Source organism: Mercurialis annua, linkage group LG7, assembly GCF_937616625.2.
Source record: "Mercurialis annua linkage group LG7, ddMerAnnu1.2, whole genome shotgun sequence".
In the NCBI taxonomy this organism is placed as follows: domain Eukaryota; kingdom Viridiplantae; phylum Streptophyta; class Magnoliopsida; order Malpighiales; family Euphorbiaceae; genus Mercurialis; species Mercurialis annua.
In genome coordinates, this window is record NC_065576.1 from 49,864,184 (window position 1) to 49,883,457 (window position 19,274).

A 19,274-nucleotide genomic window follows, 5' to 3' on the forward strand; every position below is an offset into this window, starting at 1 on the left:
ATTTCACTGCATTTTATCGCTGAATTAAATAGATCCAATTCAATCACCAAGCATTGCTAATATGGTTACCAGAAAAACATAATTGAACCTAATTGATTCTATTACACGAATTTATTGAGCAAACTGATAATTTTCTCATTTTGTTTAGGTATATAGCATCAAGAGTGGGAGATAAATCAATTTAATGAAGTAATACATCTTGATTGAAAACTTAAATTAACAAGATGAGATGCCAATTTTATTAGACTATTAAAGTTCCAGTATTTATTAGATATGAATGTAAACAAACTATGAGCAGCTGTCTTCTCTATTGTGCTTCACGGATACTCCCATGCTATGATCCTTCAGCTACAAGTTATTCGACATGGTGCTTAACCTTGACTAAGCACTTGATTTTAACTATGTTACACATTCTACAAATATATCTGACCAGTAATTTCTGATATATTTCATTCTAATTCTAAGATGCATATATTCTGCACTGTACGCTTCCATTCTCGTTCAAATCCCCATTTAGCGGGTTTGAATTTGTATCTGCAGCGTAAAAAGCATTGACCTTCATGGATTTATCAGCTGCTGAATCTTCAATACTGTGTTTACGGTAGCTCCTGAATGCACCTAGAGCTCCAAGAAACCCTTCATGCCGCAAGAACATAGCTTTTGCCTCGCCTTTAGACCTTCAAAGACAAAAAAGAAGCAGTAATTAAACATATTGTAGCAGAAATCCAAGAATGTTGCTGGAAAAAGAAGCAGGAACTACAGGAAACGCGACAAACTTCAAGGTGATCTGAAAGAAAAAAATAAGATAAATAGAGCTTCAGGAGGTTTTCATGTCATTTCACTTCTCACATTCTATGCTGCACTAAAACATCTCAAGTCCTACATCTCAGCGTTTATTTCCGTTTCCATTTCCGTGAACACTTCTAAAGTATACTTGTAAAAATGTAGTTTTGTGTTAATCATTTCAGCGTTTTCGTACTACAGAACTCATTTTCAATTATTGGTAATTCCATTCTCACCTCTCATTTGCCATGATTCATGTCTCTATTTACTAATGAGTAAACTTATGTTCCATATTTTAACTTCTACAAGCAACTCCATCAACAAACACAAAAAATGAATATTATGCCCAGGATCTGATACTATAGAGTCGAAAACATTCTAAATCAGGATAAAACTTCCACCTGATCATGATGACTCTCTGAAGTCTTACAGTCTCCACAAAAACATTGAAAGCTTATCCTTATAAAACAGAACGATATTATATAAATTAAGATGTGAATACAATAAAAATGCCCATATGATTACCAGAAATGAACTGCAACTGAAATTGTGTCCATGGTATAAGAATGACCACGTATGAAGAATCCTCCAAAAAATATCCGCTTGAGCCCAAATCGAAGTGCATTCAAATAAGATATCTGGAAGTAAATGGGGAAAAAGCCTGTGAGATACAGTACACAAAGCAAATGTCTCATGGCAGCCCGAGTTAGTTTTATACTGAAGACAAGGGCAATATGAGACGAGGATGCACTATATAAAGCAAAACAAGTACAAGGGCAATATCATTCGGTTCTATACAACAGATCAGTACAAGTGAAACTTACCTGCCCAATGTTATTGGAAATCATTCTGAGAAGAGACCTGGCAACATCTTCGGGTTTATAATCTTCAAGCTCTTTATTGCCAGAAATAACCTTCCCAAAGCTAGAAGCTATAGTTGTCGATGAAAGACCAAACTGTCATCATTATAAATGAATGTGCAATTAAACATCAAAAGAAAAAAATAACAAAAATAAGGGTCCTGTTATAAATCATAATCCTAAGCGAACACTTCAAAATAATGATACAAAAAATAAGCAACATTCACTGCACGCTAAGTTTATGTTCGTAAATAGGAGATGCATCCATACCTTTGAATAATCTGTTCCGCCATAGATGTCCCCTACAAGCATGTCTATCATTCTATTATTTCCACGGTGACTTAACTCCAGCAATTCGTCAAAACTAAAAAAAGTACATTTATATCCTCTATATTTAATAACATAGGTAGGAGATATCAGATTAAACTAAATTGAGGGAAGGAAGCAAATTACCTCTTGCATTTTGTTAATAATTGTCCCAAACCCCAAAAAGTACCACCTCCTACACTTGTTCCACTAACTCGTTCAAATTTGTCATCTCCCTCTACCTACAGAACCACAAATCTGAAATTATCAATGCATATCAATAGTTTAGACTCATCGCAGAACATATGATTATGAATGAAATTAAACTAATCTGATGAAAAAAAGTGCCTTGATCATGCTAACACCAGATCCTATATTCACAAGCAGATAGGGGTAGAGATCATTATCAATCTGCACAAATTCCTTCTGACCATCCATGTATGTATAAGCTTCACGATGAACTGCCTGTTCAAAGCAATCAAAACAAAAATAAACATGGGTAAGATAAGAAAAGAGCAGAACTGCAAGTTCAAGCACGCAGATGTGAAAATCTGAATGAGATAGAAGTACAATATGCATGCAGTACAGCCTGTACACACACCAAACCTCGAAAATCCAATCCCCAAAACTGCAAGACATATGGAAAAATAACTGAAACTCGCAATCTTCAACAGCATGAAAAGTATAACAAAAAAAAGAGAAAAAAAAAAACAAAATGTGGCTGAGATATACCATTATCATCTTCATTAACAATTTGTTCAGAAATATGCATAATATGTAAGCCAAACAGAAAAGAGAAGCAGAACTTTGACCTTCTCAAGAGAGGAAAAATTAATAATGCCAAATAGAATACCACATGCTTCACCCTCTGAAGAACATAGACTAAGAACAAGATCTGTTATTGATAGCCTCACACCTAAAACATGAATCTCATAAGCGATTTTGCGTATGTAATATACATCAGTTCTCATTGTTCAAACATGAAATATATCATGGAAAACTGGTTCCACGCATTTAGCAACAAGAATCAACAAAGAATGAGTTACATATTAAAGAGAACATAATATTATAAGTTATAACTTTCTTGCTTAGTTACTTATGAAACAATTGATTAAGAACAAATGAAAATAATAATATACTAACACAGACATCTGAAGCTAATACGTAATTCATGTCAATATAAATAAATAGATGGCAGACAACACAAGAGGTCAAATATAACATTATAAGAGAGCATGCCAACTTCTTATACCAAATGTATGTGGCTTTTAATCTCACCTTAAGCAAAAAATTTGCTCCTGCCACAAGACAATCCATTTCATCTTCCTTGTCAAGGCTAAACCCGAGTTTTTCTTTAAAAAGATCGGTAAACTTGTATGCCCCGCCACCTGTGGCCTTCACACAAGTGATAGCCAGTAAATAACTTTTCATACTTTTCAAAAGTACACATCATAACACTATAAACTCTTGAAAACTGACAGTGTTTTTACCCTAGAGAATCAAATACCTAAAGAACCCATAGACAAGAATCTAACAATGTGAAATTCTGAAATTAATTAAACATGATATCCAATTAGATATAGGATGAAGTTGTCAACAAATTGAAAAACATTATCTGATTATAATGAAGGAAACAAATGCTTAAGACTCTGACATTTTTAAATAAACAGTCAAAACTTGCATACCTTCATCAATTAATTTATGTTCATAATCTGAAGAGTTAAAATATAACTTCTAAATGAGAAAGTCTATTTAGTCATTCAGCTCTTTCAAATCACAGTTTAGAAACAGAGAATATTCATCATACCTTAATGAACTTCTCGTCCTTGGTGGGATTTTCATGATGCTGAAAACCTGAGTTCATCTTCAGTCATAAGCAAATTAACAGAAGCAGCAGGGAATTGCATACAAATATGAGCATATACATCCTACTAAGAAAATCACACTGCATAAAGTGAGTCACCCCGGGCCTTTACAATGCCATATTTTTCCTAAAACACTAATGAGCCCATATAGGAGAAGCTTGAAAGATTGTTATAACCCAGTTTTTCGAGGTAAGCATAAACTTTACTAAGCTAACCTAGGATCATTTGCACCTAAAAATAGAGAAATACCTAAAATAACCATCTCTGATTAAGTAAACAGTGGGTCAGTTGGAATTGTTAGCAAACAAAGACCGATAGAAAAAGGTAGCAGATGAAGTACATACCACCAAGGTGAAGTTTGTTGGAAGTAATGAACTCCAAGCAATCATTAATTTTGGTTGTCTCAAACTTTGCAAAATGAAGCCTTCCATCAAGAATGGGAAGTTTCCCATTAACGTTGGAAACAGGTAGAGTATCATTACCATCACCATGTGAAGAGTTTGAGCTCTCCCCATCATGATTACTACTATTTCTCGAGAAATAAACAAGCTTGATCAAAGAGCCTGAGTGCAGAGTCATAAAACAGAATCTCTATCAGATCATATGTTACATTAATATTGGCAAGCATTGACTAAAAAACATGGGATCATCTAAAATTCAAGATAAGGTAAGACAATTGAAGAGCAGAGAAAAACGAATCAAAAGAAAGATCAGATCACCTCCAATATCAAGAGCCAAATGAGATATTTGACCAATAGATTGCGGAGACTCCGAATTGGAATCGGCCATTTTTGTTTACAATTCTGATAGAAAGAACTGATATTTAATATACCCACAAAGTGATACCCTCTTCTTCTCCACCTCGCACCTAACCCATTACTTTACCCACTAACATAAGAGAATTGATTCCAATTGCATGAATTCAATGTTGAAGCACAAGTCAAAGTATATGCCAACTCTTTTAGTTTTTTCGCTCATTTGTTTTGTTCTTTGACTTTAGTTATTTGTGCAACTTTTTTACCGTAATAATTGTGTTGCATTGGAGGACGATTAATGCTATTTAATCCGATAAATTTAATCCGCCTTATTGTATCACCTAACGTGTCAACCAATGAGTGGATCAACTTAAAATGACAAATTGAAGCGTACACTTTTAAATAAGAATTGAACAAATAGAAGCATGTCATGTAAAGCGGTACAATAAAATGGATTAAATTTGTTTGGTTAAATAGTATTTTTCTTGGCGGGCTATCAGATATCGGGGTTTTTTTACATAAAATCCGGAAAAATTATATTTACAAAAATATTACCTACAAGATTTCTTTACAAAAATATATGCATACAATTCATTAATTTTGTATGTAAGCCTTATGTAATTCGTATATAATACAAATTATATACGTTTAAAAATCAGATCTGAAAAATTTTAAATCTGAAGAACAAAGGAGATGAGGATGAAGACGAGCAGAAAATCTAAAAACGAACTGAAAAAAATGAACGGACAAGACAATTGATAATCAAGTATTACAATTTGAAAATTTAAATTACAAATCATATAAATTAAATTCTAAATTTATACATGCAACAACAAAAAAATAATAGATTTGTACATACAAATTATAGATCTATTCATACAAATATGATTTCATAATATTTTAGATGTGAATTTAAAAAATAAAATTGAACGGTGGCATGAGGAAGACGAGCAGCAGCAGCGGAGACGGCGTGAGCAGTGACATGAACACTAACGGCAGCATCGGTGGCAGAGGGGATGAATGGTGGTGGTGTAGTTTGAAACAGTGTTTTAAAAATCGGACCGGACGGCCGGTTCGACCGGTTAAACCGCGGATCGGTCACATGTCTGGTTTTTTAGGTCTATAGAATTGGAAATCCGGTCCAACCGGATATGACCGGATTGAACCGGCAAACCGGCTAGAACCAGTGAACCAGAACCGAAACAAAGGAAGGAAATGGCAGACTCTAAAACGATGATGATAGAGGAAGAATGGCTTGATGTTGTCACTAAAACTGGAGAGAAAAGCGGCTTTTCGAAAGCCCAGGCAAGCTCCGCAACTATTCAATGATAATTTATTTTTGTTTCAGTACAATCATGGGGCTGATTGTGAGTGGTTCGGGGCAGAGGTACACAGAAATGGAGACTATCACCGGGTGTGGATTTATGCGGAGAGCACACAGGAAGTGCTGATGGTAAGGATTCATGGGCTGGACTGTGCCAGTGCTGGTCATATTTCTGCTGCCGATTCTTCTCTTATAACTGCTAGGTTAGTTAATAGTGAATCAAACTTATGCACTAATATTTCTATTTCTATTTCTATTTTAATTTTTGTATGTTAATGATTTACATTCAGGAGGGAGCTCCAGGAAGAGCTAGGCTTTTTGTATTTCTTCAAGAGTGGTTAGTGTATCAATTCTTTTTAGGTTTTCATTTTGAATTGCATCAACCTTTTCTTTTAGACTTTGTCTTGCAAGGATTGCGTAATTGCACTACCATGTTTCTTTTCCTATATTTGTTGGCGCTTTTTGTTTATTTTAGTGATCAATAACCAAACCCATTGGCTTACATTTTTCGATATGTTGTTTTAATACAAACTCTCTGCCAATATATTTCTGCAGTCTAGTGTGTAAAGTAATTTTCTTTGGCCCAGCACTAATTAGCTGCTAACTCTACATCTTCGCAGCATCATAAATGTCGGAAATTATATCAATAACGAGTACAATGATGTGTATCTCGTAACAACTGTACATCCAATTCCTTTGAAGGCTTTCACTCTTCAAGTGAGTTTGTTAATATGTATATGATTATATCCGGTGGAAACATAAATATGATTGGTAATATAGGTACAATATAGTCCATAAATTTGAGAGATTCCACATTGATTGTGATAATTTTGTTACTTTCTACAGTTTAAGGGTCTGTGCACTTGATGCTTTTATGCTTTTATTTGTTGTAAATTCTTGTTGTTGCACAATGCGCTGAGCAATTTACCATCACTATTGTAAAGCCACTAGAGTTGCTACGAATTATTTAGGCCTGAACTTAACCATGTAGAGCCACATCTTAAATCTGCAAGAATTTTCCTCTTATTTTAAATCTAATTCTACATATGATCTCAAACATGCTTTTTCCTAAGCTAAGGTAGTATCAACTCTTGTTTATAACAAATTGCCACAGGGCATCAGATTCAATACTTTGTTCCTTTTTATTATTCATTTGTATTGGAGGTCCCCCTATTTAAACTGGTAATCTTTAATATATATGGTGATGGTATAATTCTGTGCCACTTGCTAATTTTAAGTGCTTGTGATTAAATGGAAGAGCTGGGTTTTGATGTGCAATACTTGTTTAAATGATGTTTACCACATTTCATACTTGTTCTTCTCTATCAGTTGAATTCTTTCCTGTTGGTAAAGTATAAGAGCCTGAATGCATTTTTATGCTTCATTTTTAGGAAACAGAAGTATCTGCTGTAAAATATGTCTCCTTTGAAGCTTACGTACTAAAGAACATCCAGACTATGTCCCATATGATGTAACTGGACAATATGGTCAACTCTTTGACATAATTCAGCAAAGGTATGTTAAGCTGTAATTACCACGGTCAAGTCTGCTTTACACCTTTTAATAACCTTACAGCCTTTTGTCATGTCCGTGTGAAATTTGTTAGATTCCATTCACACACAATTAATGTGGGATTTCCCACTTCAATACTCCCCTCACCTATAGTATGTCCGGGCCGAACAACCAATCCCCCTCACGCGCAACTCACGTGAGCCGGATTAAATTCAAATTGTGTGAACAGGACTCTGATACCATGTTAGATTAACTTAAAATTGGTATCAAATGGAGGTGTCCAACTAATATTTAAACACATGTCCATTCACACACACAATCAATGTGGGATTTCCCACTTTAACAAAATTAACTTTCCTTCCCTAAAGAATTCTTAGGGGTGGATTGTGGAACAATTACACTTAGTTATTTACTTGTCCTCAAATAAATGAGCACCTTAATTAAATCAAACTTTACAATCCTAGCATAATAAACTCTCCCAAACAAGATTGACATTAAGCGATCAATAACAAGTTGAAATATATTATGAAATCGAATGACCTTAACTTTGATTAATAGTATTAACTCAAGCTAAACATCTATTCACAAAAGTCAATATTTCCTATAACTTAATATCAAACACAAAAACTCAACTCCATCATTGCTAAGATGTACCTAAGAATTAAAGAACATCATGATAACTTTAAATTTCCAGCCACACTCAAACTTTTAAACAAACCTTCTTCTTCACAATATTTCTCTTAATACGCTCATGTATTTGGGGTATGAATCCACTCCTCGCTATCATGATATAAATTGAACCATAGGCTTAAAATTCAAATAAACTCGTACCACTTTGAAAATAAATGACAACATGAATCAATAGGTCTTTAATTTTGGTTGTAATGAGGCTAAGGTTTAAGGTAGGATTTAAGGCTTAAATGAGATTAAATAAGTTAAAATTCAAACAATTTTTTTCTTTATCGATCTCAAGACAATAACAATCACTAATTTTTCTCATGAAACTCTAAACAAAAATTCAATTGTCATATTTTTTTTTTCAAATCAAATTTTTTCTTTTTCTTTACTCTATATATATATATATATATTTTAGGAGCTTTTTTTTTTCTCTCTTTGGTTATCTTCTCTTTTTGCTCATCTTTAAATTTCTTGTCAACTATGCTTAATGAAACATGTCTTCTTCTTTCAATTTTCTTGCTCAAAAGTTTAACTCATTGAGTTATCAAAAGAGGGAAATAAAAGAAAGATAAAAGGTGTAAATATGTGTATAATAACAAAAAAATGATAGGCTCAAATTTGGTTAATCCTAATGGAAAAAGGGTAGTCTCTTTAAGTGGGAAAATGAAAGGTTATCTAAATGCCCAAATCACACTCATGTCATCACCTATTTCATATGGTCTCAAATCGATTTAGAATTGCAAGTTCTAGCAAATAAATACCAAGTAGCACAATCAAGAAAAAATATTGATACTTTAGGCTAGAAAATCTCACATTTTTAAGTGTAGTTTGTAAAAAACATCATGTGGTTAGTCCTTCAAAAATTTCTCACAAAACTCAAATAAAACCTAAGCAAAATTAATTGTGATAAGACTTGAAATTTTGGCTATCTTTAAATCACAAGTAATTTGAGAATTTTGTACTTAAATGTTATGCTCAAAAGTTAATAAAAATATTAAAACAAAAACCAAGCTCATGATTTCAATCAAATACTTTCAACAAACTTAAAGATAATTTCAACTTGACATGGGGAAAAATCTAATATACTCCTCAAGTTCTATTTGAACAATCAATGAACTATCCTATTTTTTGGATAGCAAAAATTAAGTTCAAAAATTTGAAGTTTTCTCAAGATTAAATATTCTACTAAAATAGAAAATAAAATTAAAAAAAATCCCAATGTACAATAAATAATGCCCATACACTTAAATATCACATTGTCCTCAATGTATAAATATAAGAAATCAAATAAGAGAAAACAAGATTACTTACCTAGTGTGCACCCTAGTTGATGTAACTTCTAAATTTGATGACTTTGATCTTCTTTGTTACATTAGTCGTCATTGCTTTCCAACTTTAATGACCTACGAAATAAACATAAAAAATTCCATGATAATAATGTGAAGGGAAAATCTAAAAAGAAAAAAAACTAAATAAAAGATATGTCTTGGGGTGCCTCCCAAGTAGCGGTTTAGTTAGAGTCCATAGCTAGATTCTTCGCATATATTCTTTAAGAATACATTGGAACGTGAGGGAGTGTTCTTGGCAACATCTTTTCCCCCTTTTCTCTTGTCGGTCCTTTTTTAACTTGATAGTAGAGAGCATATTCCACTTGAATCACCTTTGGATCAATAATAAATTTAAGAATATAAGGTTCTTCTTGCGGGTTCTCAGAAAATATGCTCTCTTTTACATTCTCTTTATAAGACGAATTATCTTCATATGCAACATTTATAGTTGGTTGTTCATCCTTTATATCTTTCCTACTCTCACTTGAAGATATATGATGAACTTCCGAATAACACGATACTTCCATGTATTCTTTAAACTGTTCAATATTTTCACTATGGAGTGGTTGTATTTTCCCTTCAATTTCAATTTCACCTACAAAACATGAGTTAGAATCATAAGAAAGAGATGATGGGTTAGACTCGATCTCATCCTCGATCGATAAACAATCATCGGCTCTTGTAAGTTGTGCTAACAAATGATGACCAATTAAGTGTATGTGATCCCAATTCTTTTATGGCTAAACCCATCTAGAGGCCCTTATACTATATCATTTTTGTTCAAAAAGCCCCCGTACTATATTTTTTTTCTTCAGGCCCCTCTACTTACATAATATTTGATTTTTAGGTCCTTTTTTAATTTTTTCCAATCACTCTACTTACAATTTTTTTGTTCCTCCAGTCCCTCAAAAGGACCTAAAAATCAAAATTTTGCCAAGTATAGGGACTTGAAGAACAAAAAAAATAGTACAAGGGCTTTTTGAACAAAAATGATATAGTATAAGGGCTTCTAGATGGGTTTAGCCTTCTTTTATTACAAGTAGAATGATCGTCTTCTTGTAAGCACGGATAACTAAGATGTTCAAGATTGTTGTTGCGAGCCCACTCTAAAGCTTGCCCTATTCTTTTGATCATTAACCACAACCTGAATATTAGTCTCACCACAACTAGAAAACGAGTTAAAAGAATCGTTATCATAATACTCATAATAAGGTAAAGGCGGTGATGATGAATAATAATATGGACAATATGCCCAATCATGATTTTCTTGACACCATTCACAAACTTTTTAAGTAAAATTTGGAGTTGAGAAATCAGGAAACGCACCCGAGTATCTCAACTAGGTTGACACACTCTTAGCGTATGCATCATTTTCCTCACTACGAACAATAATATTAAATGAAAAAAAGAAATCCAAATACAAAAGCAACAAAAATAAATAAAAACCCAAAATTGCATCGGTAGTAGCGAAAAAACTACAACACGCAGCGACATCAAAACAGTAGTACGCAATAATATCAAAACTGCAGCACGCATCAACATCAAACTTCAACAGCAGCAACATCAAAATTGAAGCAGAACCAACAACAAAACAGCAGCAGCAATAACAACAGCAAAAACGCAGCAACATAAACATCAAAACTGCAGCAACTGCAGCAACAGGAGCACCAAAACTGCAGCAACACCAACAGCAAACTGCAGCAACATAAACACCAAAACAGCAGCAACAACAGCATCAAAACTGCAGCAACAGCAGCCTCAAAACTGCAGCAACAACAGAAGCAATAACAGCATCAAAATTGCAGCAATAGCAGCAACAAAACTGAAGCAGCAGCAAAACTGAAGCAGCAGCACCATCAAAACAAGAATAAATAATGGCAGAAACAACTCCAGCAAACGGCAACAACAGCTTCAATAGAAGAAGACTTCCACAATATAGAACAAAATCACTTGGAAAATCTATAATTCTCATATCTATTTAAATCATCATACACGAAAGAGTTAATGAACGTCGGATAAAAATGCCACCAACAATTCCAATTTTCAGTTCCGAATCTTGCCAAAGCATCCGCAGCTCTATTTCCTTCTCTATAAATATGTGTCACCATTACAGACATACCCTGTAGAATATGCAAACATTTGAGCCAACGAGCTCGTAACCTCCAAGAAACCTCCAAGGAACGAGAACAAAACATGCTGACAACATAAGATGAACCTGACTCTATCCAAAGATTATGCCAACCATTATGATAAGATTTAGTCACTGCATGTATCGCAGCAAGTAATTCAGCTTCAAAAGCAAAAACACAATTTTGGACTAACTTAAACTAAAAATAAGTTGAGCGACTAAATTTTATTTTATTTATATCAATGAAGTTGATTTTAATATAATATGTATCATTTTTTTTTTTACAGAAATTGGATCTTTTTTGCTAAAAAATTATTTCACAGGACTCTTTGTGGTGTCAAAATTTTAGAGGATCCTTTGTGTCAAAAGTTGAAACTACATGGTGGTTAAATAAACTTATCCCTTTTTTAAGCTGTCAGTGAACATGTTACAAACCAGTCATGCTTGATCTTTACCTTGTGATTATACTTCAAATTAAGGCTTGGTTTTCTGCTAGTATCCCCACAAATATTTTATATATTTAATTGAGGAATTTGCACAAAAAACTCTTTTTTCAAATTCATTTGTTCTCAATATTTCAATTTCAAAAATTTACTTTTTTACTCTATTTTTTTTATTATTTTTGGTTGTACTCTCAATTACCAAAATAACTTATTTATATTTTTACTCTCTTTCTTTTAAACACATGCATATTTTATTTTTTCTTTTTTTCTCTCCTCTTTCTTTCTCTTTCCTCCTCTTTTTTCTTCTTTTTTGTTTTTTTCTCTGCAATTTTATTCTCTCTCCTCTTTTTCTCTTTCCTCCTCCTTCTTCTTCATCTTTTCTTTTGCTTTTCTCTGCAATTTTTTTTCTTTTTCTTCTATCTTTTCTCTTTCCCACATTATATAAATGAACTCCAATACAAAGAAGAAAGTTCGTAATTGTGAAAGAATTGAAGATATAATATGATGGGTAGTAGATGAGAAACGTCTTCTTCTTTCTATGTTGTTTTAAATTATTGTAGTATCGTTTTCTGAATTTTTTTTTAATTTTTTTGAAACAGTCGTCATTTTTCTTCATTTATGATGTTTTGACCTAGTTTTCAAACGTTTTTTAATTAGTTTTAGAAATCGTTTGAAATTGTTTTTTCGAAACTGTTTTATACTGTTTGAAACCTTTGTAAATAGTTTAAAACTATTTTATACTGTTTGAAACTTTTATCTTTTAGACTATTTAAAATGTTTTCTAAAAACTGTTTTAGATTGTTTGAGACCTTTGTAAATGGTTTGAAACTGTTTTATACAGTTCAAAACTTTTTATATAAATGAAGCTCGGCGCATATATGTAAAAAAATATTAAAATACCAATAACACACAATAATTGTCCCCAAAATTAAATATATATCATAAGTCCAATAAAGCTACTAGCCTACCGCTAGTTGCAACCTAAAATCTTCTATTAGTATGTTTTATATTAAAGGCTTGCTTGGATGATCAGAGAAGAGAAGAATTGATCCTTTGTGGAAGTTTGAAAGGTAGAAAACAGAGAATTGGAGAAGAGGAGCAGTCGTTTAAATTTTCTATGCATTCTTTTAATATTTTTAAAAGCCCAAAACCGAACTAACTCTTTTGTTAATGTTTTGTTTTTAAAGGCCCAAAACCCAAGCCCAAAATTATTAGGGTTTCTCAGATGCGCTAAGCGCGCCTGGGTTTTTGATATTTGGGTGCCTCATAGGCACCCAAATTTCCATTGTTGTGCCTCTTTTGGAATTAATTCCAAAAGAGTGCCTGGACCCACATGTTCCGCATTCTAGAAATGCGGAACATGTGGTGTTCCGCATTCCTAGAATGCGGAACACCACTAATTTTGACCCAAATTAGTGGTGTTCCGCATTCTAGGAATGCGGAACCCCACATGTTCCGCATTTCTAGAATGCGGAACATGTGGGTCCAGGCACTCTTTCGGAATTATTTCCGAAAGAGGCACTTATCCGGAAATTTGGGTGCCTTTGAGGCACCCAAATATCAAAAACCCAGCGCGCCTCAGAGGCTCGCTTGAGCGCTTTAGCGCGCCTGAGGCGCGCCTTGATGAAGGTGGTCGCCTCAGGTGTTTCTGAGGCGCACCACCTGCGCTATGCGCTATTCTAGCGCCTTATCGCGCCTCAGGCGCGCTTTTAACAACTATGTTTGAGAACTTTGTAAACGGTTTGAAACTGTTGTATACTGTTCGAAACCTTTATAAACAGTTTGAAACTGTTATTTTTTATACTATTTGAAAGTGTTTTTCAGAAATTGTTGTAAACTGTTTGAGACCTTTGTAAACTGTTTGAAACTGTTATTTTTGAAACCGTTTGAAACTGTTTTTAATATATTTTTAATGAGAACAAATAAATTAAAAATTTACAGTTTTCTTTGTTTGTGAAGAAAGTTATGATCGTTGGATTTGAATTTCAAGTGAAATTTGAAGCGATTCGATTAGGAATTAAAAATTCGAGCGGATTTAAAACTATCAATAAAATTATAAAAAATAATAATAAAATCGCAAGAATTAATTTTTTGAAATGTTATGGGCTGAAATTAGAATTAGTTTGTTGATTTGTTAATTTTTTTTTAAAAATAAATTGAAAAAGATGAAGAAAAGAAGAAGAAGAAAACGAAAAGAAGATGAAAAAAAAAGAATAAACTAGATGTAGAGTAGATATGGAGTATAGAAATAAAATAAAAGAGTAAAAAAGTAAATATAAAACACTCTAAGGTAGACAAATAAAGGTAGAAAATCTGAATTAACAACTGCTAATATTTTCTTTTTTAGGAATTTTGCTAATTCTCTCTATTTAATTTGATAAATGTATAAGATTGATCTTGGGCTGGCTAAAGGAGGCCCATTAAGACATCCTCTATTCTCTTTCCCTAACCTATTCCAGTTTTCCTAACGCTAAACACAGCAGGGAGGACGTTCTTCTTCTTCTTCCTCTTCATCTGATTTTTGGTCTCCGATTGCTAAAAAAAGGTAAAAAGAGGCACGCTTTTTCCAAATTTTCAGGCGCCTCGACTGGACGGGCTAGGCGCACCAGGCGAGCGCCTTTGACTACACTGCTCTTGTCTAATATAATTGTCCTATTGTTGGTATGCCACTGTCTGGATTTATATTCATCCCTTGTTTAGTTTAATTCTATCTATAATTTATCTCATTTACTAATTAATTCATTTTATGATTGATTTCCCATAAGCCGGACTAATTCTACATAAATGAATTCCTTTGTACAATCATATTCATTTAGAAATGAATTCCACCAAATTTTATGGAATTTATTTGTTGGGTGGCTGATTCACGATTATGGTGATTCTTTTGATGCCCCACGGGATGTGTCATCTAGCCTTTGCTCTAAATGCTATTTTCCCATAGCTATCCTTGTGGAAGTCACTTTTATGAGAGCTAATTGTTTTCGTATGTGGACTTTCATTTTTGTCTTTGAGGTCAAACTTATTCTCTCAGTGAATATGAGAAGATCATGTTATCTTTCCTCCTATATCATTTCCCACATTCCATTTGTTTGATTGCGCATTAGCATATCGATGACAATCATTTTGTCCCAAGTGCAGTATGAAGTAAAGTTGCTCATGGGCATGGCTAATAGGTTTTAATTATATACTCCCTCCGTCCTAATATAATTGTCCACTTTGCCTTTATCATACAGTTTAAGATAATCAATTATTTTTTATGGGTTTTGTAAAAATTTTCTTATTTTTCTTGTCATATCCCTATCTAATATAGGGTCCACTTGCAATTTACTTTCAATTTATTCATTAGTGGATTTTAAATAGGGGTAATATAGAAAAATTGAATGTAAAAGTTGGTTATTTTTTGAAAGTGGCTAAAAATTTTAGGACAATTTTTTTTTCAAAGTGCACAACTCTATTGGGACGGAGGGAGTAATTTCTTTTACTTTTCAGTCATCTGGATAATGCTTTTACGAGGCGTCTTTGATTCTATGTTTTTATGCCTCTTGTTTTCAGAGTAGTGAATTTATTTCTGTAGCTTTATGTAACTGAATGATTTCTTGGATTTATAATTACCTTGCATTGATCTCATTGTTGTCTAACAAATAAATAATTTCCCTAAATTTGATTCTTCCTTGAATTCATTTGTTTCTTTTTGATGAAATCTTTGGATTTGCATATTTCTACTTGTTACTTTTTAACATAAATTGGCATGACATTTCAGGTTGGCTAAGGAGGTTCGTTTAAAGGCTATGGTTCTTGACAATATTTTATCTTCACCTCATCGGAGGTCACCATCTTTCCGGAAACAATTTCCACGGGATGAGTTGGGTAGCTGTTCTACTCTTGTTCAGAGGCACCGTTTCCTACTAACAGCTCTAGTTCTTTTGACTTTCCTGTGCACTGTCTACCTTTATTTTGCTATTACTTTAGGGGAGACGGGATCTTGTTTTGGGTTGTCGGGGAAACAGAAAGCATTGTGCAACTTACAGCTGGCGACGTCATCGGTGAAGGGCAAAATGAAATTTCTTTAGCACATATCAATTGAATTGATAGTTTTTGTTGATCCTTTCTCATATGGAGGGGATGGCTGCACTTGCTGATGGTCTGTGTATACATGATTTGGTCTCAAAATTTATCATTAAAAAGTTATAATCACATCAAGTTATTGCCCTTACTTTGGACATGATTTTGTAGGTTTTTTTTGTTTGTTTGTCTTGTGGTTAAATTATCTTACATCAAACAGATATATTAACATTCATGTTCATATGTCCCCTTTAGATAAATGAAAATTGCCTATATTGTTTTGCTTCCAGACTTCTACTGGAGAGTTTATATGTTTAAATTATAAATTTTTATACATGAAAATATAAATTTAATTAATTATACAAAAATACTCATAGCATTTTATAAATATTGACGTTCTAAATAAATAACAATGTTTTAAAAGATAACTATATGCATTAAATTAAACATGTCTTTAGTAATAGAATACAAATTTCCATTTGGTATCATTATAACTAGATAACTATCTTATTCTAATATATATACAAAATGAAATGTTGTTTTTCACATTTTAAATAATTAGAAAAATGACTAATTAATATTTTATGAAGAATTTTTTATATTTAAGTGAGGTGTTAATGTCAAATAAAACTATATGCATAATTATATTTTTTAATCTTTAAAACACAACATGAGTCTTCATATGCAGATGTCATTTGTCAACTCCATGGGAAATATGTCCTACTTCATAAATAGATTATAGAATCGATTATAGATATAATAGTCGATGCTAGCGTGGTACGCGGCTGAGATTAATTATCTAAATAATACATATTTTAAGTTATAGCTAATTGCCCAAATTGAAATCAAAGACAGTTATTTAAAATCAAATATAGTTTGAATTATTACTAATATTAAAACTATTAGTGATCAAATTATTAACCATTAGAAAGTATTATTTAAACTTAAAGTTTAGACAAGTGAATCGATAGCTAATTAAATAACATTCGGAAAATATTATTTAACGCACAAAAAATGTTATCGTATCTTCATTTCATTTGAAGATAGAAAATTAAAACCTTGCACGCTTGGCTGTTTTTGTGACTGTTATGCAGTCCCCAAAACAGCTTAGGGAAGGAAATTTGGGTGCGTTTTTTAACTTCCTACGCGTATCAGATGAAGTTCAAAACTGAACGGAAGTTTTTGACGGTGTTGCAGAAAATAAGAATGTTCAATTTGTTTAGTAACCAGACTGTTTTGAGTTAGCGTTTTGATAGCCCGAAGTTGGTTGGAAAAGCGGTTTTTGAAAAGTTGAGTTTAACTAGGAATTCTGTTAACTCGATAATTTATCGGTTATTCGGACAACGTTTTGAGCTGAGCTTAATTATAATCATAAAAAAAGTTATTTAATAAATTAATTATCATTTAATCATGATAATTAATTTATTTTAACTAATTTGGATAGTCAATTAAAAAACATTCGGAAAATATGATTTAACGTATGAAAAATATTATCGTATCTTCATTTCATTTGAAGACAGAAAATTAAACCCTTGCTCGTTTGGCTATTTTTGGGGCTGTTCTGTAGTCCCCAAAATAGCCGAGGGAAGGGAGTTTGGGTGCGTTTTTTTAACCCCTACACGAAGTTTTAGACGGTGTTGCAGATAATAAGAATGTTCAATTTGTTTGGTCATCAGACTGTTTTAAGTAAGTGTTTTGATAGTTCGAAGTTTGCTAGAAAAGTGGTTTTTGAAAAGTTGAGTTTAACTAGAAATTTTGTTAACTCGATAATTTATCGGTTATTAGGACAACGTTTTGAGTTGAGGTTAATTATAATCATATGAAAGTGATTTAATAAATTAATTAATTATCATGTTATCCTGATAATTAATTTATTTTAGCTAATTAAATAACATTCGGAAAATATTATTTAACATAAGGAAAATGTTATCATATCTTCATTTCATTTGAAGACAGAAAATTAAAACCCTGCTGGCTTGGCTGTTTTTGGGGCTGTTCTGCAGTCTTCAAAACAGCTCAGGGAAGGGAGTTTGGGTGCATTTTTTGACCCCCACGCGTACCAAATAAAGTTCGAACCTAAACGGAAGTTTTAGAAGGCGATGCACACATTAAGAATGTTCATTTTTTTTGGTAATCATACTATTTTAAGTAAGCGTTTTTATAGCCCGAAGTTGGCTTGAAAAGCAGTTTTTGAAAAGTTGAGTTTAACTAGTAATTTTGTTAGCTCGATAATTTATCGGTTATTCAGAAAACGTTTTGAGTGGAGATTAATTATGATCATAGGAAAAGTGATTTAATAAATAAATTAATTATCAAATTTTATCCGATAATTAATTTATTTTAGCTAATTTGGATAGCTAATAAACTAACATTCGGAAAATGTTATTTAACGTACAAATAAATTAAGGAGCTTCAATCTCGGATAGTAATCTATGGTCATAGCATGTTGTGTTGGAGTAGCTTCAATTTCGGCTAGTAATCCCTTTTGGTTGTCCGGCGCCTTCTTGAGTCGACTCGGAAAAGGAACTTTTGGTACATAAGGAGGTGGTGGTCTAATATAAGGAGCTTCAATCTCAATTACCACATCCTCACTAGCACTTAATGTAATACCCCAAAATATTTAAGTATCTAATTGGACCACGTGTCCAGTGTTGAATCGCCGCAGTAGTGATATCGGAAGGATTTCCGAGAAATTAAGATAATAAGTGTTAGTAGGTTGGTTTTGGAAAAGATTATGGCGAAGAATTTAATAATGTATTTCAATTCTAAAGTCAGAATTGGAATTGTAAGGAAAAATGTCAAGAAAAACCCAAAATGAAGTATAGGGACCAAAGTGGTAATTTAGCCACTTTGAGACAAATAAGGAAATTATCTCGCCAAGGTCCGCGAAATGTATTATAGGATATATGGTAAAAGTTTCGGGTCAATCGGAGACCTTTTAAAATTTGGACGCGGATGCGTTTTGAGCTAAATTGCAAATCTTAAAAAGTTTAGAGGCTAAAGTGCAAATTAGCCAATTTAGCTGCGAAAATAGTAATTAAGAGATTTTAATGGAAAATAATAATATTGGGATTCGTATTATTTATCGGATATAAATAATACGTATAAGTTATGATTAAAGAGTTAATCGATTTAGTTATGGACTAAATTGAACAAAAGAAAGGTTTAAAGGATAGTTAATAACAAAGGAATAAAACAAGGATCAAGTGGCTAATTAGCCAATATATATC

The 19,274-nt window shown here is 32.7% G+C and overlaps 2 protein-coding genes across 7 annotated transcripts; one reads left to right on the plus strand and one right to left on the minus strand.

Moving 5' to 3' along the window:
• Positions 1-216: 216 nt before the first annotated feature.
• LOC126656325 (pantothenate kinase 1) lies at positions 217-4,847 on the minus strand. Of its 2 annotated transcripts, none has more exons than XM_050350866.1 (10): positions 4,534-4,847; positions 4,159-4,377; positions 3,757-3,803; positions 3,228-3,344; positions 2,298-2,414; positions 2,097-2,191; positions 1,914-2,007; positions 1,608-1,739; positions 1,309-1,421; positions 217-677 (listed from the first exon to the last, which is right to left on the minus strand). In XM_050350866.1, the coding sequence occupies exons 1-10, from the start codon at positions 4,601-4,603 to the stop codon at positions 461-463; spliced, it is 1,221 nt and encodes a 406-aa protein (XP_050206823.1). In that variant the 5' UTR covers positions 4,604-4,847; the 3' UTR covers positions 217-460. The 2 variants fall into 2 exon arrangements, with proteins under 2 accessions (XP_050206823.1, XP_050206824.1); XM_050350867.1 differs by having other exon boundaries at positions 3,757-3,813.
• An 872-nt stretch (positions 4,848-5,719) lies between these two features.
• LOC126654716 (nudix hydrolase 3-like) lies at positions 5,720-16,333 on the plus strand. Of its 5 annotated transcripts, XM_050348667.2 has the most exons (5): positions 5,802-6,096; positions 6,184-6,230; positions 6,514-6,610; positions 7,285-7,408; positions 15,743-16,333. In XM_050348667.2, the coding sequence occupies exon 5, from the start codon at positions 15,771-15,773 to the stop codon at positions 16,050-16,052; it is 282 nt and encodes a 93-aa protein (XP_050204624.1). In that variant the 5' UTR covers positions 5,802-6,096; positions 6,184-6,230; positions 6,514-6,610; positions 7,285-7,408; positions 15,743-15,770; the 3' UTR covers positions 16,053-16,333. The 5 variants fall into 5 exon arrangements, 4 of the variants coding, with proteins under 4 accessions (XP_050204623.1, XP_050204624.1, XP_050204625.1 ...); XR_007632679.2 differs by lacking the exon at positions 15,743-16,333 and having other exon boundaries at positions 5,720-6,096; positions 7,285-7,412; XM_050348666.2 differs by lacking the exon at positions 15,743-16,333 and having other exon boundaries at positions 5,721-6,022; positions 7,285-7,412.
• The last annotated feature ends 2,941 nt before the right edge of the window (positions 16,334-19,274 follow it).